The 27,142-nt window shown below is 41.4% G+C and overlaps 1 protein-coding gene across 1 annotated transcript; it reads right to left on the bottom strand.

Annotated features, from left to right (window-relative positions):
• Positions 1-432: 432 nt before the first annotated feature.
• On the bottom strand, positions 433-16,943 carry aff3 (AF4/FMR2 family, member 3). Its single transcript, XM_062431209.1, has 19 exons — positions 16,862-16,943; positions 14,823-14,867; positions 11,317-11,391; positions 11,202-11,235; positions 11,038-11,095; positions 9,963-10,014; positions 9,533-9,567; positions 9,123-9,306; positions 5,521-7,512; positions 5,281-5,408; positions 5,013-5,175; positions 4,818-4,921; positions 4,611-4,674; positions 1,643-1,779; positions 1,472-1,543; positions 1,259-1,352; positions 1,051-1,100; positions 735-940; positions 433-591 (listed from the first exon to the last, which is right to left on the bottom strand). The coding sequence occupies exons 1-19, from the start codon at positions 16,931-16,933 to the stop codon at positions 470-472; spliced, it is 3,687 nt and encodes a 1,228-aa protein (XP_062287193.1). The 5' UTR covers positions 16,934-16,943; the 3' UTR covers positions 433-469.
• Between the last annotated feature and the right edge of the window lie 10,199 nt (positions 16,944-27,142).

The following is a 27,142-nucleotide window of genomic DNA, read 5'->3' as shown; positions in this document are numbered from 1 at the left end:
TCTTGCAGCATTTTCTCCTGTATTGGCCCCAGTGAAACAGTCCACTGGATAATGATTGTTTCCAAAAGTATGAAAAAGGCTGTCCATGTATGCGAGTTGTATTTCTGTCACCATGGGACATTTGGCAAATGATAACTTGAAACCCACGCAACTCTTCAGTTTAATCCAGTAGTGGATGAGGAAGAAGGTGCATGTGGTTCATCTGTGAGAAGTCCAAAGATCGCTCCATTTTTGTTGATAAAATGACCATACAGGCAGGGTCGTGGTTCAGAAGGCTTTGCACACAGTAAGACTCGGGAGGCGAGCACCCCACAATCCTATAAGGATGACGGATGGGAGGCTCCAAAGGTTTTCATCCATCTGCATTTCACGCAGCATAGTAGGTATCAGTGCTGTCCTGTCAGCTGCATAGAAATGATCTAGGGCTTTGTCTCTTCTAAGTGAAGCCTGGAGATCTAGTGGTGGACATTTAGTTAAGTTTGGCACTAATGCGGATCCACTGGAGAGCCTGTCTGGTGTACTGGACTGCATGAGCAATGCTACTGTGAAGCGTCAGTGGCCCAGACAAAGTATTCAAGTAGTTGAAGAACTCTATTGAGAAAGAAAGACAGTGCTCTTAAAACTTGTGTTTGTCAGCAGTGTTAAAACAGATATACATTTGATACATGTTGTTTAATTGCATGTGTAAATTAGTTAACACCTGTGTGGCTTTGATGACCTTCCCACTTCCTTACCTTTACTCTCCTTTGCCAGGTTGTCTGCCACCTCCCAGTACTCATAGCTGTACAGCACACTATTGGTAATGTTCAGGTGATTTGCTGCCATCTGGTGGATACGTTGGGGAATGCTTATATGAGAGGGAGAGGTGGTGCCCCCATGTGAACTTCGTCTGAGGTGTTTGGCATTGGGTGAGAGCGAAGAAGGGGGTCCTCCGATATCCCTGGGAATAGAAACACATACAACAAAGCAATGGTGTTCAATCCCGGTTCAGCAGCGGGAATGAATGTAAATGAGAGTAATGCCTGTAATACAAATATACTATCCACCTACTTTTCAGTGTCATTCCAACCGGGTGGTGTTATAGGCACTTTGGGAGAACTCTGTAATGATACCAAAAGCAAAGCTAAAAGTCAATCAAATCCAGATGTTTACATTCAACCAAACACTTTCTAGAAATTGAAAAAAAAAAGTCTTATCCAATGTTTGTAACTATGTCTCCATATACATGAAAAACCAGGTTTGTTGTTCTCATATATACCTTAAAATAATCCAGCAGTACTTTCGAGTATTTTAATGCATGGTCCTTCTTTAAACGAAACATCTGCCAGTAAAGGAGGGCAAGGCATCGGAAACTGTGGATACACACAAGCTCAAGTAAAAGAGACTCAGACGCACCACAAATCATCCTCAAAATGAAGGTCCTTCAGTGTGATGATAGATGTGGCATAAACATAGGAGATGACATACGCACCACAGAACGGCCAGCTGTTTGTCCTCCTGTCTGGCCCCAGGGCCGGAGTGGCTCTTTAGCCTCATTGCGTACCTTAAGACACAGGACTGTTAACGGTGGAGCTGCAGTTCATGTAGATACACGTGTGGATGTATTGGTATGTTTTCCTTGTGCTTTGAATGTGTAATTCACCTTATAAGCTCCACTGTCTCCGAGTACATCGTATAGGGAGACTTTGCCTCAAGTGGCCCTTCCTCCATTGCCTTCCCACATTCCATGAAAGAGAGAGCAGCATCAACGTAATTCACAGCCTTTCCAAGCTTGTCCACCTGGAAAACAGACATCCAACATAGGCAAATATGGAAGACAATAATGAAGTAGTAAAGGTTAAATAAATACTCAATTTTGGAAATATGTTTGTTTAATGTATTTTAACAAGTGGGATATAGTTGGAAGTCTATTTATTTCAGATCAATATACTCAAAAAATGTGTACAGATTAGCATAGCTTAAAAGAAATGACTCACAAGTTTCTGTATTCTTCTTATTGTCAACAAATCCCATGTGCAGATCCAAACCAACAATGATTTGAGCTACTTTAACCATTATCTGTGTATGCAAAGCCTGATGAAGTTTTTCTAAAGTCTTTTGAGAAATGTACAGTTTAGTAAGTCAAGAGGTGTGATATATAGCAAAACAAGCTAACTAAGCTTTGTAAACTGAACCGTGTTCCACTGCATGTGCAGTGGTGCCTGTAGTTATGCCTTACACAAAACTACTCTCCAGAGACTGAAAATGTGAATGTCGTTATTGCCCTTTGGAGACATTTCTAAACAAATGTGTGCCCAAACTCTTCATGACAGCCAGTGCAACAGTGAGGCCCACTGATGTGCTTTTAATAGTTTTCAGGACAAAAACTGAAGTCTACAGCACAGAGGAATACAATAGGCTTTGGATACAAGGGCAATACTTGTTAGTAGATCAGTTTATTATTGGTTTGGGTCTGCACATGAGATATGTTGGCGATAAAAACATTTTTTATATTAATATATATATATATATATATATATATATATATATATATATATATATATATATATATATATATATATATATATATATATATATATATATATATATATATATATATATATATATATTAATATAAAAAATGTTTTTATATATATATATATAAAATCTGCAATAATATCCTTTTAATACAAAAACTGTACATGGAGAAACAGTTAACCTAGGTCTGTCGCAGGTGTTTTCTAACAATTTGGTGGATTCACTCTCCTCTTCTTCTTTCAATGTATATGAACTCCAAGTCCAAGATAATACCTTTTAAAGATCCAACCTGCTTCATTCTATGATTTTTCTGTTCTATTTTGAGTTCTGAACATGTGACTGAATCACCTCTGGAATCAAATGCGCAATATGAATACAGTTTTGCTTGCTTGAAAATGAGATTAAACAGGTACAGTGCATCCGGAAAGTATTCACACCCCTTCACTTTCCCCACATTTTGTTATGTTACAGCCTTTTTCCATAATGGATTAAATTCCTTTTTTCTCTTCAATCTCCACACATTACCCCATATGAAATTTTTGCAATTTAAAAAAAAAAAAAATTAAATATCACATGTACATAAGTATTCACACCCTTTACTCAGTACTTAGTTGAAGCACCATTTGCAGCGATTACAGCCTCAAGTCTTCTTGGGAATGAAGCTACAAGCTTGGCATACCTGTATTTGGGGTATTTCTCCCATTCTTCTCTACAGATCCTCTCAAGTCAGGTTAGATGGGGAGCGTCGCTGCACAGCTATTTTCAGGTCTTTCCAGAGATGTTCAATTGGGTTTAAATCTGGGCTCTGGCTGGGCCACTCAAGGACATTCACAGACCTTTCCTGAAGCCACTCCTTCGTTGTATTGACTGTGTGCTTAGGGTCATTGTCCTCTTGGAAGGCAAACCTTCGCCCCAGTCTGAGGTCCTGAGCCCTCTGGAGCAGGTTATCATCAAGGATCTCTCTGTACTTTGCTCTGTTCATCTTTCCCTCGATCCTGACTAGTCTCCCAGTTCCTGCCGCTGAAAAACATCCCCACAGCATGATGCTGCCACCACCATGCTTCACCGTAGGGATGGTATTAGCCAGGTGATGAGGTGCCTGGTTTCCTCCAGACGTGACGCTTGGCATTCAGGCCAAAGAGTTCAATCTTGGTTTAATCAGACCAGAGAATCTTGTTTCTCATGGTCTGAGAGTCCTTTAGGTGCCTTATGGCAAACTCCAAGCGGTCTGTCATGTGCCTTTTACTGAGTAGAGGCATCCGTCTGACCAGTCTACCATAAAGGCCTGATTGGTGCAGTGCTGCAAAGATGGTTGTCCTTCTGGAAGGTTCTCCCATTTCCACAGAGGAACGCTGGAGCTCTGTCAGAGGGACCATCGGATTCTTGGTCACCTCCCTAACCAAGGCCCTTCTTCCCCGATTGCTCAGTTTGGCTGGGCGGTCAGCTCTAGGAAGAGTCCTGGTGGTTCCAAATGTCTTCCATTTACAAATGATGGGGACCACTGTGCTCTTCGGGACCTTCAATGCTGCAGATTTTTTTTGCACCCTTCCCCAGATCTGTGCCTCGATACACTCCTGTCTCTGAGGTTTACAGACAATTCCTTTGACTTCATGGCTTGGTTTCTGCTCTGACATGCACTGTCAACAGTGAGACCTTATATAGACAGGTGTGTGCCTTTCCAAATCATGTCCAATCAATTGAATTTACTACAGGTGGACTCCAATCAAGTTGTAGAAATATCTCAAGGATGAAAAGTGGAAACAAGATGCACCTGAGCTCAATTTTGAGTGTCATCGCAAAGGGTGTGAATACTTATGTACATGCGATATTTCAGTTTTTTAAATTTTTAATAAATACATTTCTAAAAAACCTTTTTCACTATGTCATTATGGGGTATTGTGTGAAGATTGATGAGAAAAAAAGGAATTTAATCAATTTTGGCTGTAACATAACAAAATGTGTCGGAAGTGAAGGGGTGTGAATACTTCCTGAATGCACTGTATCAAAGTCTCATGTAAGCCAACAATTGTGTGTCCCTAAAATCTACATTCTTTGTCACTATTAACAAATTTAGTCAACGATCACAGACTCACCATTGCATCTGCACGATGCTTCATCCTTTTGGCTTCATGTAAGTAGTACTCAGCATGGTGGGTACTAAAAGGATGGAAAAAGAAAGGACAGTACAGACAGTGTTTCATGTCATCAACATGTCACAGTACCCATGTCTCTGTTTATCTGTCCAACAACAAACAGTGTGGGCTGTGCAGTGATTCACTGTGTGATGTATGATTGCTCACGTTTCATGGTTTGGCATGGTCCCCCTGTGTCCTGCAGGGCCCCAGGACTCAGAAGGTGGTTGGGGCTGTCCTGACACTTTTACACATTCCACCTCCATCTTAGGCTGAGTGTACAGGTCAAAAAGAGTAGAAATAAACCAAAAGGCGGCAAGTAAAAAGGCTGGGATCGAGTAAACTGATATATTTTGGTATTACCTTTGCAGCAGAATCTCTATTCTTGTCTTTGTTCTTATGATTGTGGATGTGATGCACCTCAGCATTTTTTGTTTTGTTGGACAGCTTGTTGGACTCGGGGCTGTCGGACAGTGGAGACAGGGGTGACAATGGCCTCTTACTATCCAAGTACTCCTCCAAGTACCTGCAAGCACAAACAAACAGAAATATTTAAACAGAAATAGACATATTTGTGCATACAGTATGATTGTGCATATATGAAGGAAATTAACATTGCATGCCTTCTTACCCATTGTGTGTGGTCACGGTCGAAAAGTTGTGCTCAGCTGCATGAAATGAAGACTCTGTGCGGCCTGAGAGGTCATTCGTATAAGGAATACTCCTCTTGCTTTCTTTGTGTGACACACCATTCTCCAGCTGTTCATACATATACACACAAACAGACACAGAAACAGACATAAGAGCATGGATTGAAGAACACACACATCACATTTAAACGAGAAGAAAAGTAAATATTCATTTTGTCTACCTTGCGTTTCCTTTTGCCGTCTTTCGTCTCAGTGTCCGGCATAAAGAGGTGTTTCATAGCCTCTGTTTGCTTGTCCTTGGTGGACAAAGAGGAAGGTTTTTTAACAGGGGAATTAGTAGTGCTGTCTGGGACCCTTTTGAGAAGACAGAGGTCAATCTGTACCACTAGATTTCTCAGCCCGCGCTGAGAGGACGCTGTGGCCTTGTCACCTCGCCCAAATGGGACCAGGGTGTAAAGTTTCTGCCTCCCCTCACTCTGCTGTCCCTCACTTAGGTTACTTGAGGTGGGTCCACTTGGGTGCACCACCTTCGGTCTGTTGGTGTCAGTTCTGCCTGGGCCTCGTTGGCCTCTCTGGGTGAGTCTCTTGTGGGAAGTAGAATCTGCAGGAACTTTGGTGATTTGCGCTTGATATTCAGATTCTGAATCTGAATTTGAAGAGGAAGAGGCAGAGGATGAGGAGGATGGTGGATGAGAAGTCAGGGTACGTGAAGGAGCGGGTGAAGGGTCTGGGTGTGACACTCTCTCCTTTTCACTTCTCCCTCCCTTGTTTGTCCTGCCTGGGTGTTGTGAGTCGTCTTGAAGGTGGTGTCGCTCGACGCTGGTAGGCAGTCTGTTTTTGGCCTGGACTGTTTGCCATTCGTGTCTATGCTGCTGCTCCCTTCTTCTTCTGTTTTCCGCTCTTTCTGTCTCCTCTCTCCTCCTCTGCCTCTCCTTTACTCCCTCCGCCTCTTCCTCCTCCTCGTCTTCTGAACTCTGGATCCACGGACGTCTCAGTAGCTGCTCCTCCGCCAGCCTCCTGTCTTCCTTTCTCTCCTGTTTCCCTTGTTCGATTTGCTTATGTCTGTCCTCTTTTCTCTCGTGTTTTCTCCCCTCTGCTTGGGTTAGATTAGTTTCTCTATGGCCTACCTCCCGTTCCTTGGACTGGGGTTTCTTCTGTGATGTTTTGCTTTGAATACCATGCACAGGAGCTGGGGCTGTAGCCTTAGGTTTTAGGTTAGGACTGGATCTAGAGTTCGACCCAGTATTAGAATTACTGACAGCTTTAGAGGTGGATTGGGAATGAGAACTGTGACCAGGATTCGTTTCACGACTACTGGGAGCTAAATTCTTTGCTCTTGTGGGACTATGTTGTGACCTAGGTTGAACTGTAGGCCGGTTCTTGTGTTTAGAGTTGCTCAAAAAACTATTTTGCCCAAAATGCGTTGTCTGTTTGGCTTTGGGAGGCTCAACAAGTTGTTTAGAGCTTGGATGAAAATTAGGCTTAGGTCTACATTTGTGGCTTTGACTATTGTTAGAGTCCAAAACTGCAGGGGCCTTGGATTTATTTTGACTTTGGTCGTGGTCCTGTGCAGGTCTAGACTTAGGCCTGTGCGGATGAGGTGACTGAGGATGTGTACTATTCGTGGGCTTGCTCTTGGAATCAGTGTTAGGCAACGTAGCAAACCATGACCTACTTTTCGTCCTGTGGGGAGTGGTTGTTGCGCTAGGTTGCGTTCGGTTCAGCTGATGATGACTCTGAACCTCGGGGTAGTGACGGACCCTGGAAGGAGGTAAGCTGGGACTTGGGCTTCTGGGAGGATCTCTACCTAGGGGTATAGGGCTAGGGCTAGGGCTAGCTCTCTGGCTCCCACATGGACTGGGGCAAACACTTGGTACTGGACTGGGGATCGAACTGTGCCTTGGGCTAGGGCTAGGACTTGGACAGGTGCTGGGGAATGGGCTTGGGCTGGGGCAGAAGCTGTACCCGGGGCTCGGTAAGGGGCTGCTGTTGTGGCTGTAATTGAACTGTGGGCTGGGAATAGGGCTTTGGCTAGGGCTGTATTCTTGATTGCTGTCCCAGCACCTAGCTGGAGATGGGGCTCGCTGGGTGTGTGGAGAGGGCAGGCGTCCTGGAATGCTCTGGGCTGGATAATGCTCACCGATGGCAGTTTTTTTCCGGGACTTCTTCAGCCACTTATCCAACTGCCACTGGGCAGCAGAGGGGTGATTGGTCTGAGGGAAGAACAGAGACACGTGACAGGTATTAATCCATTTAACTGGATTAATTTTAAATGAATTTCAAAAAGTTCTGAGAGCTTTACACTTAGACATTCATTCACATCCAGTACTGGCTGAGAAATAGGACTAAGCACATAATGCACTGTTATATTTCACTATGTGAGGAATGACACATATCTCAAACAATTGTGCACATACCACAACATTTGCACATTCCAATAGAACCACTTAAAATGCACTATATTCACTGCACATTACAGATACTTCACTGACTCAGCTGCTCTAAAAACTATCCAAACTTCAAATAGCAAATCTGGATTATGACTCATGTCTAAAAAATGTTAGTTCTATAAAAATTCCAACATTCCAGCAGCCTACTTACTATATGGTCTGACTCCTGTTGCTATAGTCCACATCTGTGCTTACAGTAGCGCAACCCCCATCCAATTATGCCAAATGACTCACTTAATGTTTGCTCAACAACTGGCCTGCTAACCATAAGAATTAGAAGACCACGAGAGAGAGTGAGAGAGAGAGAGAGACAGACAGACAGAGAGAGAGAGCGTGCGCGAGAGAGAGAGGAGTTTCTACTTAAATTAAAACAACGAAAAGGATACTTACAGCTGCAGAGCGAGCTTCCTTCCTACTCCCTCTTTCTCTGTCTCGCGTTCTCTTTTTCACTCCTAGCTGACCAGAGCTAAATTAAACCTCCACTCCTCAAGTCAAACAGTGAGCCCCCCGCCCCACATCCCTCGCCCTCTTTCCAGAGAAGACACTGCATCTCTTGTACCGTCTCAGCTGCCCTCCCTCCTTATTTTCTGTCCCTCCCTCTCTCTCTCCCTCCTTCTTTCTACCTGGAACTCTGGATTTGCTGCTTCCACAAATCCAACCCCCATCTCTTTCTTGGGAGACACTCAAACACTCCTTGTAAATGAAAAACACATGGTGTACACCAACCACCACCCCACATGCCCATCCCCATCCCCACCCCCAAACACAAACTCCACTCCCTCCTTCTCTATAGGGGCCCAATGTAGTGCATGTTTAGTAATGCAGTGTACAGGCCCTTCCATTCATAAAAGAGGAGCAGGTTTCCCCTTCATTCCCCACATAGCACCAGACTCAAACCAACCCCCACAATGCCCCACTCCTTATGGAGCCCATCATACCTACCATGCTCTACACCTGAGCTCTAAGTTAAACATTCAATATTTATTTGAGAAAATAAAATATAAGTAGTCCACATTCTCTTTTGCACCAATGTTTTAAAAGGGAACGGAAGTCTAGTAGACGTGGACTCCAGTTTTGATGACTCCCACCTCATGAGGGCTTTCCTGTTTAATGCTCAGCCGGTTGACATGACACCTAGGCACTAATTCCCAAAGCTACCTCTTGCCCTCATCCACCACCCATCCTCCTCTCCAAATCACATGCATTCCTTATACCTCTGTCCCTCCCCACACCTGCCGCCAACTGCCTTGAGGCCACCACTCCTTGAGGAGGATTCACCCGGCAGGCGCACAACCAAAGGAAGAGACAGACATGTCAGACATGGACAGGTCAGACAGAAAGCAGAGGAGGAAGTAGTGGCTCAGAATTGGTACCTCCTTGTTGTCACACGGGGGCTGAGTGTTGGCAGGCGATGCAGGATCTGGGTGAGCTTCTGGGCTGGAGCTCCTGGAATGAAAACTACTGCTCACCGATTCAGCAGTGGAGTCTGAGCCTGAGGAGTCTGAGCTGGAATGTCTCACCCGCCTGCCATGTGTGTGCACTCGCTGTGCTGACAGGCTGTCAGTCAGCACACACAAACACCAGAGAGGGGTCAGTATGCGTACACGGCCAAGTGGAACACACACACACACACACACACACACACAGTGTCACAGTGACAGAGTCAGACAAACTGTAGTTATTCATGGCAAACACAGCTAAGTCATTTGTATACAGAAAAACAAACATGCAAAAACACTCAAAGCCCATATACACAATATGTGCACTAGATGTATTAAATTACCTGTGTCCATCCCAGGTTGCTGACTCATCAGTCGCCTTCAGGGGCACAAAACAAAAATAACAGAAACGTATCATCCTCAGCAGCAGCTCAGTGAACAACTTCTTATAGTTGATGCGTCTGCTGCTTGATATCTTACTATAATCAGTAGCAAATAACCAGCATGTTTGTGTGTGTGTGTACTCCTAGAAAAACTTTTATCAGCACGAGTTGCCAAACACTACAGTCATAGTCCCTGTGTTGATTTCCCTTACACTTTCTCTTTCTGACCTCTCACACGCTCTCCGTCTGTCTGTCATTAAGATGTGTTCAGCTGAGGTTAAAACTACTAATTAAGGAACCAATAACATCATGCAACATTATCTACAAATTGCCATAAAGGGTAGTCATCTGTTTTCCTGCTTGCAGCAAAAGATGCAGAGAGGTCACCTACCCTTTGGGTGTCATCCTCATCACTGCTCAGCTTCAGGTCATCAGCAAGCATCCTGTAAACAAACAAATGGTCAGAAAATGACATCCTATTGTAGATTTATTCGATTGGACTAATTTAGTTTGTCTTGACAGTGTCCTTTTTATCATTATCAACCACCACACTAACATAACAAATAATGTTTGATGATAGTGTCATTAGGCTAAAATAACAAATTATGTATGATGATGGTGTCATTAGGTTAAAATAACAAATGATGTATTATGATAGTGTCAGTATGCTAAAATAACAAATAATGTATGATGATAGTGTCATTAGGCTTTTAATTTTTCAAAACAAAAACTGTGCCAGCCTCTTCTACAGTATGATAATTTGTATGTAATGTTCTAAACATTAAGCAAAAAGTTATATTTACACACCCAAGTACATCTGCACCTCCAATAAACCTTGCAAACCAGTTATACTTCGAAAACAAAGATGACTGAATTCTCAAAGCCTTAGCTAATTTTACATTTAAGGAATTGAAATGAACCGTAGGTAATAATAACCCAAAATCAATTTTGAGTAATAATACATTGCAAAAAGCACTGAATATCTGTGGAGAAATAAACTTCCCCCAAAATTTTGCACAACATATAAAACCGCTGTGTTACATAACAAAGGCTGTGTGATAATGTTGAAACACTCATCTGGCTTTACACCACTGAACATGTGTTTCACATTAAAAAGAGGATGTAAAGAGTTAACAAACAGGAGCTCATCGGTCTCTGCTGACAGCTTTCAAGAATGTCAACTGACCTTTGACCTCTCTTATGTTATTTAGCCTAAAACACTCAAACTGTTAGCGGTGCTGACTGACCATATATTCCTGTTTTCCCCTAACCGTGCTTCTCTGTTAGTAAAAGCCTTTCCTTGAGGTTGCACAGATGAGGATGTTCATGATTTGTAAGTAATTATACAAAAATCACTTAGAAGAACACATGAGTTTTGTGTTTGATTTTATCGTCTGTGTGTGTGCCACAGCCATAGTTCAGGTTTAATGACCTTCACTGGATCATGTTTCCTCATATCCACTTACGATTTGTGAGGCGCCACGTGAGGGTGACGGGTCATTCGTAGTGGAACATCCCCCCGATCTAATGGAGAGGGAGCATATTCAAAAACAATTAAAAAATCACATAATAGTCACTTATAAACGATTGCACATATCAGATGCAAACATACTAGTCAGTGAACACATACTTTGCCTTTGTTGTGTAGTCGAATGTTTTCCATCCTTGGGAAAGAAGAAGATCAAAAAGTTGGAGTAAAAATCTAGTGATTAATCTTTAAAGACAAACCGCAAATACACACATACCTTATGGTTGTAGAGAATTCGCTGGGTCTGGTCACCCCCTAAGGCTTGCTGGGACGGCCAGGACTGAGTCATGTCCTGTAGAACAGAAGGCGGGGTCAGAGGTGAATTGTGAGAGGTCACTGTGATTGATAGTCTTCACATACAGAAACCACAGGTATCCTAAATCTGTCATTAGAACATATTTCATACTCTCATTTAGAAGTAACTTATGTCTCCCATTTCAACACATACAGTGCAGAGAACACATCACATGACAGCTGCCTCTTGGTACCAGCATTGTTCCTGCACACCAGGGACAGTGTATTTGCTTGGTGTGACTATGATAACCTACATTCACATATATAGTATGTGTATAGTGTATTGTATATGTGTATAGTGTATGACATACTTAGTGTGTGAGTGTGTACTTTGCAGTGATGTCAAGATTTCTGTGCAATCATTTAATCTGTTTCTTTTCTAAGCATTTCAAGTATATTCTAAATCAAAAATGTCAATGTATCAAAGGTTTTTTTTTTCTTTTGGAGACATATTTTGTATGTGGTATGTGTAAATTAAAGACCCTAGCCCTCTAGAGCAGCCACTGTATGACTAACATGTGGCAAATTACACAGAATGAGCTGGTGTGATTTTGAGTTCCAGGAGGTTAGATCTCAGTATAACTATATTGTAGAGTTGCTGAGCTTTTCAAAGGTGCCAATCTCAAAGGTGTGCAGTCACTGAACCAGAACATAAGATAGCTTATCAAAACATTTGTTGCTTGTAAGGCGGCCCTTGGGAGATGAACGTGGAAGACATCAAGTAGCTCAGAACACAACAAGTAATCATCAGTCCCCAGTGGAATAGTAAAGTCACAGTACAGTTGAAGGGGTACAATAGCCAATTATGTAGCTCATAGTAAGGGTAGACATTATAAATCACTTTGCAGATTTGAATATTTTACACTTTAAAGAGTATGAACTAAAGTCAATGGTGTGACTATTGCTCAGACAAAATAAGCAATTTTAGAAAATCACTTCTTGCTCGCTTAATTTGGGATGTTAATTATGATTATTATTGACATGTGCTGACTAAAAGATTAATGGATTGACATTTTAAAAAATCAATACATTACATTATGATAATTCTTATTAGCCGTAACTAAAAATAGTTTTTTAAGCCTTGAACGCGCTGTGCAACTGCAGCAAAATTTAGTTAACATGGACACAGACCAAAACTTAAAGATCCCCTCCAGACATGTCTGACAAAATATAGAAATATTGTTTTGAAAAATAATATGTGTCTGATATGGTTTTTCCAATAAAGTGGGTTAGTCTAGTGTATTACATGCTTGGTGTGTCAACATCTTGTTCTACTCCGTCATTAAAAAAATCTGGAATCTATGAATATGCAAATATTGTTCATCCCCAGTGTTTGTGCACTGGAGGCATCAAGTTTCCACATCACATTTGTGTAAGATGCACACTGGACTGCGATTGGCTCACAACTAGTTATGATGTCACAAGCCATGTTTGCAGGTACGTCTTAAAGGTGGGCACTGAGAAACTTTACACGTTCTGCATATTAATGTGAGAAAAGCTTTGGCATGAAAACTCTGCACAGTGAAGCTCAAACATCCAAGTAAAGCAACAATAAAATAAAACACATTTTTGAGTGGATGGAGAGTTTAATAATCCTGCAAAAGTTGATGCCATTTCACCTATAGGTTGTGCCAAAGCAATATGATCATTTTTATGGCCATAACTCTCTACTCATGGGTCCAGCTCTCTTTTTTAGGATTAGGGATAGGACAGGATTTAGGTATTGTCCAAAAGCCACATCTGTCATCTCCCGATAAGCGTGACTTTCTATTAAAATAACACATTTAGTGGATTAGGCAGGCTTGGCAGAAGTATGTGTGCTCTTAGTGCTGTATTTACTAAAACATGATAAATCTTTTACTTCATCTACTAACTAACATATTTCAAATACATGTGGTGGATTACCACTTACAGTTGACTGACAGTGACTGCGTCTTTCTGTGTACATGTGTACATATCATTGCTCGCTCTGCAGGAAGATGGAAGAGTCTGTGATGATTACAGATGATTGTACACCTGGACTATTATGACAATATACCACCTTTCTTATTCATTTTCTCTAGACAGCACTTGAGAGGAAACCAGCCACATGGGGAGAGCCCTGGATCCACAGTACACTGTCTTTGCTCCTGCTCTGATTATAATCTCTGCTGATTAGATTGCCTGCAGTCACACAGACAAACCAGGCCCTGTGGATGCTGACAAAATGGCCTGATTTTGTACTGTTAATATACCAGTTCAACGTGATCTCAGCTGTGTCATAATGTGGAAGCACGGGGGTTGGTGTGTGTATGTATAAGTGTATGTATGTGTGTAACGATCACTGGGTGAAGGAGGGCATGAGGTTGCTTGACTGCTTAAATATTGAGCAAGCTCTGGAAAAGGTTATGTTTTATCAGCTCTGATGTCAGAGGATGAGTGGCGGGCTGAGTGCATGTCAGCATGTGTAGTAACAGAGAGGGAACTGTTGAGGTCTAACACAAATGGAATAGTTCAACATTTTGGGATATATGCTTTTTCTACTTAAATGAGAAGATTGATACCACTCATATATTTGTCTGTTAAATATAAGGCTACAGTCGACAGGCGGTTAACATAAAAATTGAAACTAGCGGAAAAATGTAGACTGGCTCTGATGAAGATGAGCTAACTTTCCCCTGGCTGTAGCTGTACACGAGTATGGTATTAATCTTATCATCTAACTGTCAGCAAAAAAACAAATACATGTATATCCCAAAATGTCAAACTATTTCTTTAAAGCTAATAGGAGTAGGCTCATTCTCAGTTTCATTCATTGCTTTCATAACATTTTTATGAACACTGACAGCTGACTCTAAAGGTTTTCTCTTCCTCTTCTCCCCCCCTCTCTACAGTAAGCCCTGGAGGGCAAGTATTTCCTCTCTCTGCTCATCCTTTCACTTCATTATCTTTCCTCCCCAGTCACCAAGGACACAGCACAAGCCCCCACTCCTTTCCTCCTCCAACAACAACAAGGCCTCCCAGGTGGAGCATTATGTGTTGCTATCTTCCTCCCATCCCACTCCATGTTCTTCGCTTTTGGTCCCTCTCCGTCCCACACAAGTGACAGGACACAGTTATCCTCTGCATTGTAAAACCTCCAATATAGAATAAAAGGTGCTTAGAAACCACAGGGCCACTGAGCATAGACTCAAATATCTGTGAGAGTAGAGCTGAGAGGGTTAGTCAATTAAATGATTAATCGTTTATGACAATTGTCAAGGAAAAATCTCCAGGCAGATCTGGTTTTAGCTGTTCCAGGAGGAGGATTTGCTGATTTTCTCTGTCTTATATCATTGTAAAGTGAACATCTTTGGGTTTTGGACTATTGGTCCATTACTATCAATAATAATGAAAACAAAAAACACCATAAAAATCAAAGTAGCTCAAAAATCAAAAGTAAGTCCTCACCTCCAGAATATCTTTGGCACAGCTGTTGTGTTGGCTTCTTGTTACCTGTGTGAACAGAAGGACAGAGGTGATGATGAGTGAGGACAGAGTCAAAGGAAGTTGAGACTGAGTTTTGTGACACCTCACGTGTCCGGTTATCATCTGGACAGGGCGCATGGAGAAAGAGAAGTCAGCTGTAGTTGACTCTCCACACAAGCCAAGTTTGAGGATCTCAATTACAGTTAAAAAATTCAGTGCACACTGATGCAAGATAAATAGCAAATATGCCTGTGCACATGCACTTGCATATACAGTGCATACATGCATTCATTTTTTCACCACTCCTTGCTCAGTCTCAAAGACACGTACACACACTTTCACACTTTCTCACACACACACACACACACACACACACACACACACATACAACACACACACCCACACACACACAAAAACAACCACTGCACTCATTCTTCCCGCCTTTTTTGCTGTAATATAAGCAGTTCAGTGCAGCACTTCACTGTGACACTCACATGCACACATGCACAGTAATGGTGAGAGCTGAGAGGAGCTTGATGCCTGTTGGTGACTCATATCTTAGAAATCACAGCTGCAGATGATCAGACAGATGCTGATTCTGTTGCAAGCAACTTTCTGTTTCCATTCATGTTAGGCAACCCCGCTCTCTCCTTCCCGCATCTTTCTCCCCTTTTCACAATTCAGGTCACAATTCAAATTTATGGCATGAAAGCTGAGTACCGTGTTGCTCAAGCATTAAGGTAACAGACCAATGCTTTGCATTACTCGCACTTCCTGAACTGTGAGTAGGTGCTTTCTGTTTAGGTGTTTCATTCTGAGTGTGTGTAAAATCAGACAATCCACCTACGCATTGGCACAAAGTCGTAGCAAAAGATGTTTCACTCAGTTCCGTGTTTATAATAGAATCCTACATTAGGCATAATAGTATCAGTTTATTTGTCTTCATTAGTTTAGACTTTTCTTCATTGTGAATTTCTGTATTTCTATATGAGCCTCATTTGCTGAACAATTACCATTAATACTGTCTTCCTACTTGGTTATAGACATTTACTCTCCTTTACTTATTAGATTCCATTTGTTATCATTTCAGTGATCTGCTTCTTACTTCTATGTTCCTCTTTGTCTTCTGTGCCATCTGTGCAGCATAAGTATTCACAGCAGAAAATATGTGTGCAGTGCGGTGTCTCTGCATGTGTATATGCGTGTGTGTGTGTGATACCGTCTCTTTTTGCATGCATGACTCACTAAGGTCAGTGTCTGAGCTGCTGGACTCTAAGCCTGCAGAGGGAAAACAGTGTGTGTGTGAAAACTGTCTGATTATTACAGCCAAAAGGCAGTTATGAGGCTGTAGGCACTCGATGAAAAACATAAACACAGACAGCCAGTACTTTACCTCCCTGTGGTGGTGCACAGGCAAAAAAAAAAACAACGGCTTCCTCAGTTTGCACTTACAGCCCTATTAGTATGAATATTATCAAGTGCAATGTGTTTCACACTTTCATGCTCACTATGATCACAGGCCACATCTCTGGTGCAATACCCTGATGAATGCATCCCCATGGGGCCAAACAAACCACAACCCATCATAACACCTGCAACAAGCAGCATGCAAGGCAACCAGGCTATTCACCACCTGTTACATTCTTAAAGTATCTTTAATTTACTGAAGCTAGATGCTATGCTTATTGTGCACTTTATCCAAATGAGAATGCATTTAAAACAATTAGATTAAACCTGCAAACTGAAGAATTACAAGGAGCACAAAACCATGCATGCCCCTGTAGGAATTATCCCCTCATTTTATTCATTCATTCATTTGAATAAAGGATGAATGTTCATACAGATTGCCTTCAGCTTCTGTATGTAAAAAAAAAAAAAAAAAGTAACTTAGAATATTTCTTTATCTGTTGCAAAACAATCAAAGACTCACTCAAACTACTGCCACTGATCCATCAAGGTTTCATTTAAAAATAATAAAACAACTCATACGTTTTATAAGCATACTCTATGCAACCTCTCACCTGAGAATATGCGCATCGGAGCAAAAAAGAGACAATGGAAAGTTTCCCTTTGCCACCGAGGACAGTAGGCATGGTTCCGGGATGGTCAGTGCTCTCCTCTGGTGTCCATGCCAGTGAGGACGCTCGTTACGAGCAGCGGATGTGATGCTCCTCCGCTCCGTAGCGCTGACAGACCGACTGCTCACTCGTCAACCCGCCGCGGAGCTGCTGCTGCTGCTGCTGCTGGAGAGTCTGTCTATCACTGAGGGAGACAGAGGACGATGTAGGCGGACCGGGAACGTCAGAGATGACACACACGCAGCTCACGCACCGACTGAGATCACGACTGGCCCTGTGGATGCTCGACACTGCCGCTGTATTTGTAATTTCAAATGCGTGTTTAGGATGTCACTCAGAGCTGCTTAATACACAGGCTGTAGTAAAGCTTTATGACCCTCAGTCATATGCCAGGGCCTGACCCAGCACATTGAGGGCCCTAGGACAATCATATCTTGGTGCCCTCCCCACCCCCACCTCCAATATATTACTCATATTGGAAGGGGGGGGGGGTGACTGTTCGACCATATCTGCAACTGCTTGGTAACAGTTTGGCTATTGTTTTTCTTTACCCATTCCTTTTTTTCACATGTCCACAGGTTGTCTATTTAAAATATTAGTACACATGTACTTGTGTACATGTACCCAGTCCTAATTTGGACAGCCTGCCATAACACTTTTTCATTCTAACCTAGAATAAACACACATGCATCCTCCTTTTTACAGGATTGGTATGAGGTAATATTAACCTTGACAAGGTTAGTATGAGGAAATGGTAACTAAGCATTACCGGCCGAGCTGAGCTAACACTAACCTTATACCACGCGTAATGGCTATAGCCAAAAAGCCTGTATATTAGGTTAATTCTCCTGTGAGTACCCTGACCAAGCCAATGCAGAGCTGGGGTGGGTCCCCACGCTCCACACAATGGCTGTCCACTACTCCTAAGGGCCGAGTTAAATGCACAGATCCAATTTCACTATGTTGTACTGTGTGTATGATTGTATTTGACAATAAAACCTGATTAACATTTTATACAGTAGACCAAAACTATTCTAACATTGTTTAATTTCAATTTCATGACACAATTAAAATGACATAAATTAGCTACTGTATAGCTTACATGCACTCCTGCTTTTACGTTTTCATTTCTTCTGACTCTTATGCTCCCCACATACACTCGACTACACAGAACAAATTGTGGAGTAAAATGAAGATAAGTAGTTACTGATAATGATTGTTGTATTTGCTAGATGTTAATCAAATGTGAAGGGATCATGATAAGTGGTTGGAAATGTATGTTATTCATACTCTTATATCAGCTGATTGAATGTGCACTTATCAATTGAATTTACTGTATTGTAAACCCTATGGATGTGAAATGTAACCAGACATCATGTAACCAAATATACAACACTTTTTTCCCCTTTTTTTTTAAATGCAGTAAAAAGAGAAATCGAACATAATGGGATATATCAAGAAGGAAACTTTGTTTAAAAAAAACTAAGGCCAGAGTTACTGAAAGTGTATAATGAGGAAAATACTCTGTTTAAAAAAAAGAAAATAGTGCTAAGCAGATAAGGAAATATTGGTGTAAGGAACAGCCTGATTCCATAGAATGAAGTAGGAAACCAAGGGAAATACCAAAGAAAAATAGTGTCAGAAAAATTGAGGTATAACAATTGGAAGAGTAAGGATGAGGCCATAGGAGTTGTGTATTTCCACTCCCAGTTTTTGGGTATAAAAGAACACACCTAATGCTTAATATTAGATTATTTCTCATAGACTTTGTCTGTGTATTTGGTCTCGGGTTAATAAAACTCTACTTCACTCAGCTTTGAAGACCCCTGGTGATTTTTGGTGATTGTTGAGACTCTGAAAAACTTTTGAATATCCAAAGAACGAGACATCGTTACATGACACCATCAATGCTCTAGCATGTGCTGACTGTGATGATCACTTACGCTGTGGTCTGATACCCACACTACCTTTAGTATGCCAGAAAAAAAGATTTTGTATGTCCCAATACATAGTACGTCAAATGTACCAGGATGTCCTACAACTCCAAGTCACATTTTGCAGTATGCAAACCAGCATGGTTTTCTGGCTATTGTGACCCACAGTCTTCTGTGCAGTGGAAGATATGTTACATTGACTGAGCCACCGAAAGAGCATAGACCAGCATAGACAGCGTATTGACAGTGCAATGACAGAATCCACAATAATAGATCAAGCAGTATGGCCCAACTGTATGCATACTGCAGTACGTATTGAAAGTCAAAAGCAGAAGTATGTGATTCGAAATGCAGCATCACTGATGAACACATTTGCATGAAGTGTCCCCCCTAAACTTGCATTAATTAATTTTGTTTGGCCACAGTGATCCAATAGACATGTAGCAACATTAGCATTCAGTTGGAATTACATTTCTGGTCACCTAAAAAACGCAACTATCCTGTTCACTAAGAAATCTGTCACTCTCTAGCTTCTAAACGTGCCACTCATTCCAAAAACTAGTTGTAAACCTTTGCTGTTTGGTGCTGTGCAGGTAGTGTACAGTGGGTTTATCTGAGGTTTTTTTCTGAAAACAGCCAGCCTACTGCGTCTGAGGTTGATGAGAGCTGAGAGAGTGAACTAAAACAGTGTAGTTGCTGCAAAACCAAAACTACGTTAACTGAAACTCCACACAGCAGAGAGTCAGGTGAAAATCTGTGGGCCCATCACTACAAACACAGTTGCATTGTTCATATACAGTAGATGATTAGAGCACCTTTAAACAAATGTGACTTCCTTTGAGATGTATGGAAAAGATTTAGCAAGTTAAAGCTAACATTTAAAACACAAAACAAAACAAAGGTTGCACTACATTGCAGCGAAGTCAAACACCTGGTCAATCTTGTTTTTAAGATATCTCTCAGTGTCATAAAAGGGACTTTTGTTCACAACTAGGATAAGTTTGATTTCCCAACCCAGCTAGATCTGTTGTGTTACACGAACCTCACCTGATACAGAACATTTGCTCTCTATTGTAGTGCTTCTCAGTGAGGTGACCTTGAAACTGTGAAAACATTTTCCCCCCAAAACTAATGTGCAAGTGGACCTGCAAGATTGTCAGCCGCTTTTTTCAAGGTCATCAATTAACATTTAAGCCCAACTTTTAAGTCAACATGGTGAACATTTGAACCTCTAGTTTCATCAGTTCTATAGCAACTGAAAAAAAATGACTGTGCTGATGGCATAAGTGGATCTTGAGTTGAGTTTGTTCTGTTAACAAAAAGAAAATAGACTTTATTTTACTTACTTTCCTTTGTAGTTTAGTTTAATGTATTTTTGAAATTATATTTACTTCTTTACTATATATAAAGCTATAGCTGACTTAGCCGGCTCTTTGCCTGAAAGCATATTGTGTCCACAGACAAAATGTAATCCTCCTTTGTAGAGTTACAGAAAATGTATGTACTTTCCTCTGCACCTTTCTACATCTTGGCATCCTGTACTTGCCTAGTCCACCCATTATTCTGCTTTATGTATTCTGGCCTGCAAAGTGACTCTGGGTTGCATGGATTTTGCCTTGTCATGATAAAATATGACCTGTCTACCCAGCTCAGATGGCTCTGGGGGAAAGCTGAGAGAAGAAGGAGAGAGAGGCACAAGGAGTTTCATACATTGTGACTGAATTGATTTGAGGACCATGTAGGTGACACCACATTCCTTATAACCGCCTATTATGCTCTAAAACAGCGACATATAATTTAAAAAGACAGGATGGTGAGCTTCTTCAATTGATTGAATCTGGAATGTGGTTTGGGCTGCAAACCCCTGACACGACAGTTTCCCTAATTTGTTTATGGCACCTGTCATAGAGTGAACACAGGGGCAGTCCCAGATAAGTTTATGTGAATACCCTGTAGTGTAGATGTAGACACTCATATAATCTGCAAGGTATTGACGAGAGGCAAAAAGAATACTCTTTGCACCTGCCTGCATTTTTATGTGTTTGTATCTAAAAGACAAATATCTGCTTTAAAAACGCACACACAGCACGGTGCAGACCCGTGTGAGCTTCAATTCAAGTCCATCAAAATTAAAACACGTCGTATAGTTCTTCTCCAGTACACCATGCTTTATTTATACCAGACGTTTTCTCGCCTTCATCAGGGTGAATGCGCATTTGAAAGACAGACACATGAAAGACATCTGAGGACTCATGCAATTGCTTCTTCAGTTAACGTGTGAGTGTGTGGGTGCATACTGTACAGACTGTACAGTTTTGTTTGTGGCCTGTGTGTTTCCGTGTTTCAAAGGGAAGTTTCACTCTGTATATGCCTCCTTTTTTTGTTGGCGTTTTGCATTTGCTCATTGAAGTGGAGTGTTTGTCTAAGATAAGCCACACACTCACCCTGAAAGATAGAAAGCACTTATATGTGACATATTTTGTTTTTTAGCGTGTTAACATTGTCAATAAATTAAGTCCTTGCTGGATCAGGCTTTTTCATTGTATAGTAAAAAACTGGGCAATTCATAGATCTTAGAATTGGAGTTAAAAATAATTTGTAGATGATAACAGGTCGTTTTATGCATGACGATAAATCCTAATAAAGCAGTTAATGTGAAACATATTGTTTGAGGTAAGATGTCCTAGCTGAGGAGACACATGGATGCAGACAAAGCTTATTGTTGTGAGCTGTGTCAGTATAATTTGAATGTTTCTGATTTCATGCACCAGTGACATTGTGAGAAAAACATGTTTTTACTAATGCTTGTAGATACTTTTTCCACTCCAAAGCTGTGCTGTAAGAGACACAGGTACCAGACCTGATCCTTTCCATCAGCCTGCAGGGACACCGATTCGAGCTGCAAAACATTTTAGCTCCAATTTTACCGAAGTGTATTCTGGTGCATTTAAAAAGGCTATGGAAGTGGAATTGAATTCTACTAGCAAATGATTAGACTCTCACCTCCAACTCTTATTTCCAATACATTAAGTATAACTATTAAGTGCAAGTCAGTGGGATGTTCTGGTGTGTGACAGGTTAATTTATGTGGCTTTCCTCTGGCCTACAGCTTCACAGCATGTGGTCCTGGTGTTACAGAAGCTCTTAATCGTTTTCATATACTCTCTCAAAGCAATGAGACTAGAGAAATAGCACCATTTTCCTGTGGAAGAGAGTAGAAATGTGGGAATGAACTGGGAATGGAGGGATATGAAATGCCTGGGGCCAGTCTCCACAGCCACACAGTGGCACACTTGGTTACAGACCCATGGTGATGGGACCTCAAAGGCGCAACAACATCCCTCGACACTGTCTGTTTAGAAAGTGGCTGGCCTCAAGGGTCAGTCTTCCTGACAACACACTCACTCTCCTTCTTTCTATCTCACACACTCAGAGTCTAAACGGCAGAGATGGAGAGATGCTGGGAGAAACTGAGTGGGCCTGAGCTAAGCTGTCTGTCCCTGCAGCTTGTTCTAGTAACCATGGAGATCAGGTGGGTATTCCAGATTCCTGCAGGTAGAGGGAGGGGCTATAATATTGTACCACTTCCTGATGAAACACCTTTTCTAAAGACTTTAGAAGCTGCAATTAATGGCTTTATTAATAGTTAAATCATTCTTTAGTGGTTTCAGTTATAAACCATTAATAACAAAATATTTTGGGTTGCCATACTGTGAAAAATCACTTTTACTTGGGTTAAAAATAGTGGTAAACTATTGATGAATATTCATGGTGTCTCTCTTCATCAATAATAAGTAGTTATATGTGTTTCCCTTTCTAGTAAGCCAATGGCAAAGGTTAGTAGATGGAATTGGAATTTAAACATTAGCAAGTTATCAATAAAGACTTTTTACACCAGTTATTATAAATGTATTTTTGACCAGATGTTTTGTAGTTTTCCCCCAGAACAGAAGTGGTAGTCTACTGCAGGGGTCCTTCTGATAAAGTAAAGACAAGACAAAGCAAGACACCTGCTAGAGGAGGATAAACACTAGCCAACAACTTTAATTTGTAAGTAATGGCTTGTAATTTATTTATAAAGTATTAGCAGATGAATTATTATCAGTATTATATTATTATCATTATTATAATTAATAAAACCTTTATAAAGAGTCCCATATTAGAAGTTACATCAACCATTTCACTTTCACATTATTTTCAGAGCCTAAATGTGAGCCACACACTTCTTTAGATCATTAACAAGCATTTTAACACACAAAAGTGCATTTGAAATGTGTCTTTTATGGACATTTCTTGGTCTTTTCAGTTTGATAATTAACTTGGAAACTGAAAGCATCATTACTATGAATCTCATAGGGGTCATGTAAGGATACTTGCTGACTTTTGCAGTTTACTCTGTTTGTGTAATGCTGTAAGCCACAGAGAAAGTGCTTCATGACTCTGATGGTGGCAACTTCCATGTATCAGTGGGTGAGTAGAGCAGATCAGTAGATGCAGTGTGCAAAGAGCTCCACCCTGTGGCCAGTGTGAGAAATGAAGCTGTACTGTGCTACACCACAAGCCCCTGTTTTACTGTGATATGTAATTTACATGGCTTATTTTTCTTTGGACACAATATGCACACAGTCACATTGTGCTCCCTTGTATTTCTTCCATACCAATTTACACACTGACTAGTCAAAATGTAAGTGAAAACCGCCTATAAACTAATTACTTCAGCTCTAATATATCTTGATGGCTTTGTGGTCACAGTCCTGGGAATTGATATTTTGTGTTGTTCTTTGGGGTTTTCCCTTCAGGTGCACCCAATTTCCTTCCACGGTCTAAAAACATGCAGCTAAGGCTGAATAAAACTAGTTCTATAGCTGGGAAAGAGTTTACCCCTGTGTGTCACTGTTTGTAGCAGGTATAGGCTGAGATATCAAATTACAAAACACGAGTGGATCATTTGATGCAGTGGTTCCTCACCTTTTTTGTTTGGTTGTTGCACCTTAAGACAATGTAATGTGTACTTGTGACGCTACATCCCAGGTTATGGCCTCTGTGTGGACGCAGTTTCCCTCTTCAGATTGTTTCATTTGAATGATTTAGATGCATGAAGATGTTAAAGTATTTACGAGAAAAAGCAAGAAATGAGTGAGAGAAGAAAAAAAAACAATCTTGTATGACAGAAATATTTTTTCTTAATGGTGTTTTGTGCCCCTGATGTATCCTATTGGGAACCATTGCTCTCATGGTAAAGTAGCTCATCATGACTGAAACCCAGCTGTTTTCATTAAATTATCTACCTCGTTTTTGTGTTAACACTTTACTTAAATGATGTCCAGTTTGAAGACAGCGACAGTATCGAAACTGGTTCTTTATACCAGACTTTCCTGCTCTCCTGCTAACCCCTTATGAATTGAGTTTTGTCCAAAACACCACAGCTTACAGCAGATAACAACAGATAGCCTGTGGCGTGGTGATAATAAACGGATAAAAGCGCAGGATATGCAAAGCCACACAGAGAAAGCCTGTTCATGTCATGCTGAAGTGCCATTAACTACTGGTTGGACTGGCTTGTCCCTCTTGTGTGATGTCATCCAATGGATGAGTGTCTGGCGGCTGCGATGCGCATGTAGCCTATGCAGTCCGCTGCCTTAACGCATCACAACGAACCGCACTTGACAGCTTGCCAGGTTAGAGGGGGAAACACACACCATTCAAGGGAGGAAACCAGACCTGCTGATTTTTCCGCCAGGCACAACCCGAGGTCTCTCTCTCATCGACATCTCATGCATCATTTTTTGGGATTAATTATGCGTCTGTTCTTTAACGCACAGATGACAGCGTAACCGGGGCAGCAAGCTTTAAGATACCCCCTCCCCACACACACACACCGCCGCTTTGTTGAATAGGATCTGTTGTGATTGGACATGAATTCGGCGGAACAGACGGTTACATGGTTGATTACGCTCGGGGTTCTGGAATCGCCGAAGAAGACCATCTCGGATCCTGAAGCATTTCTGCAGACATCCTTGAAAGATGGAGTGGTGTTGTGTAGATTGCTGGAGCGGCTCAGCCCGGGGTCCACGGAGAAAGTAAGGGCAATAACCCCCCTCCTCCTCCTCCCACCCCCCTCTGTCCCCACTCTCCCCACCGCATAACCAACCGCCCGCCCCGTCGGCGTGTCTGTGTGCTGCCCAGATCCGTGAAACCGACGCGGTTTGTTGTCTGGCTTCTCTTTCTGCCCAGTGGTCCATGAGGCAATTTCTTTTGTAGGTCACGACAGCCCGGGTTATTGTCTGCGAAAACAGCCTATGCTATATGTTTGCACATGTCAGCATGTAAAAAAAAAAAAAAAGAAAAGAAAGAAAGGCCGCTGCGTATTGATCTCTAAAACAGGCAACATCTCTGAAAAAGGAAATTGATTGATCAAACAGGCATGGCAGTATCACCGTATACGCTTTATGCTCTTGATAATGAAGGCCTCGTCTGGTATGTGTTAATGCATGGTCCAAACACTTAAAAGAGCTGCGTTAGCATCGTTTGGAGCCCCTCTTAAAACCTCTTTAATCCAGGCTGATGTGGCTTGTGTGCCAATGTATTTTAATACAGAATGCACACAGTATGATCAGCCAGGGGTGACTGGTTATCTGTACACAGACCACAGCTATAAGAGTGGGCCGCCATTGACTGCAAAGGCGCACACAGACACACAGATGGACCCCCTCCCCTTTTAAAGCAACAGCGCAGTGTTTGTGTCTTGTCAACGTATAGCAACAGCCAGCTGAGGCAGCCACCTAAAGGAGGTAATGTTTTCCTTAAAAGAGACTCCTCCACCTCCAATATAGCGTTAGTAATTTGCCTGTGAATGTAAAACAGGTTCCCCCATCACAGTGACAATGAGGTACTATTCAATTTTTGTGACATAACCAAATGATGTTACACCATTTGGTTCCCATGTTGCTGGAGGTTAAAAGATAGCCCCTCTAAATATATGCAATCATCTGGCCTTAGGTGTGTTTGAACAGGGGGAAACAATCGTGAGGACATAGGCTATGTGAAATCCAAATCAACGTGACATATTCAGCCAATATATTGCTGATCTAAATTCTGTTAAATCTTCTGCCATCTCATTTAGGGAGGCTGTTCTTTAGAGATTATGTTCTCCACACAACTGCTAATAAGATTTTCCTTAACTTGTATACTATCCTGACCTAAAGACCTAAGTTCAACCCTACAAAATATGTTCATATTATCAAACTAACTCTTGCAATGATACAATAATCATTTGGTGTAGCTGCAGGTATGCAAACATATTGTTAATATGTATGAAAGGATATGAAATGGCAAAAATGAAGACTGCAGGAGAGACACGTTTCTGTAACTCAAGTCATAACAACAATGGCCTTTTTTTAAGGATCACCTAAATTTGGTTACTAAAAATGGTGACTAAGCTATGTACTGATGTGGACATTTTACAGTAAAAAATACATTTTTCAGTGGTCTCTGGTAGACAAAGTATCCAATTGAGATGTGTTTCTAAATGACGTCAGATATACCTTCAGCATGTCTGTGATGCAATTTCTTGTTAATTATTTGCCATCATAATAACTTGGCCATCATAACTTACTTGGGATAAGCAAACATATGTCAGCGTGGCTGATTCATCACTTGCACTTTAAATACTACCACTACACTACTTCTGCACTGCTTATAAATATACTTTGCATTTTTCCCATGCCACATTTCTAATTTTCTCTGTTTTTTCCACCTTTCCTGGTTGGTTATGTTATAATGGGCTGTGTTTCTACATCTCCGAACAGCATCATTGGCCAGTCATTTCCAGTCATTATCAGGCCCAGATGTGGTCCATGCCATCCCTGAGATGTGGCCCTCATTTACCTTAGTCACACTCAGGTTCAGTTATTACTGGCAGTCCAGGCAGGACTGTATGTGGGCCAGAAGAATGTGGGAGATGTGTGCCACAACTGGGCCAGATGTCAGTTAGACTAAGGATGATACACACTATACACAAACATGCCTCATTTCCTTCCTCACTTGCATTTCTTCTTTCGATTGATGCAAGGTGAGGATATTGTTCAATTTCACAGAATCTAAAAATGTCACGTATCAATGACATACTGTTTGAAATGACAACACACACCCAAGATCAATCTGCGACCTGGACATACTCAGACAACAAGCCCTTTCCATTACCACTCCAAGAAGGAAAATGACATATAAGAGAAAAAATTAGTAAATAAATGCTAGTAATTGAGAAATGTGGAAAAGAGGAGGGGGAAAA

Source organism: Scomber scombrus, chromosome 13 (genome assembly GCF_963691925.1).
Source record: "Scomber scombrus chromosome 13, fScoSco1.1, whole genome shotgun sequence".
Lineage (NCBI taxonomy): Eukaryota > Metazoa > Chordata > Actinopteri > Scombriformes > Scombridae > Scomber > Scomber scombrus.
The sequence above is the reverse complement of the archived record's forward strand: the minus strand, read 5'-3'. Positions and strand labels throughout refer to the sequence as shown.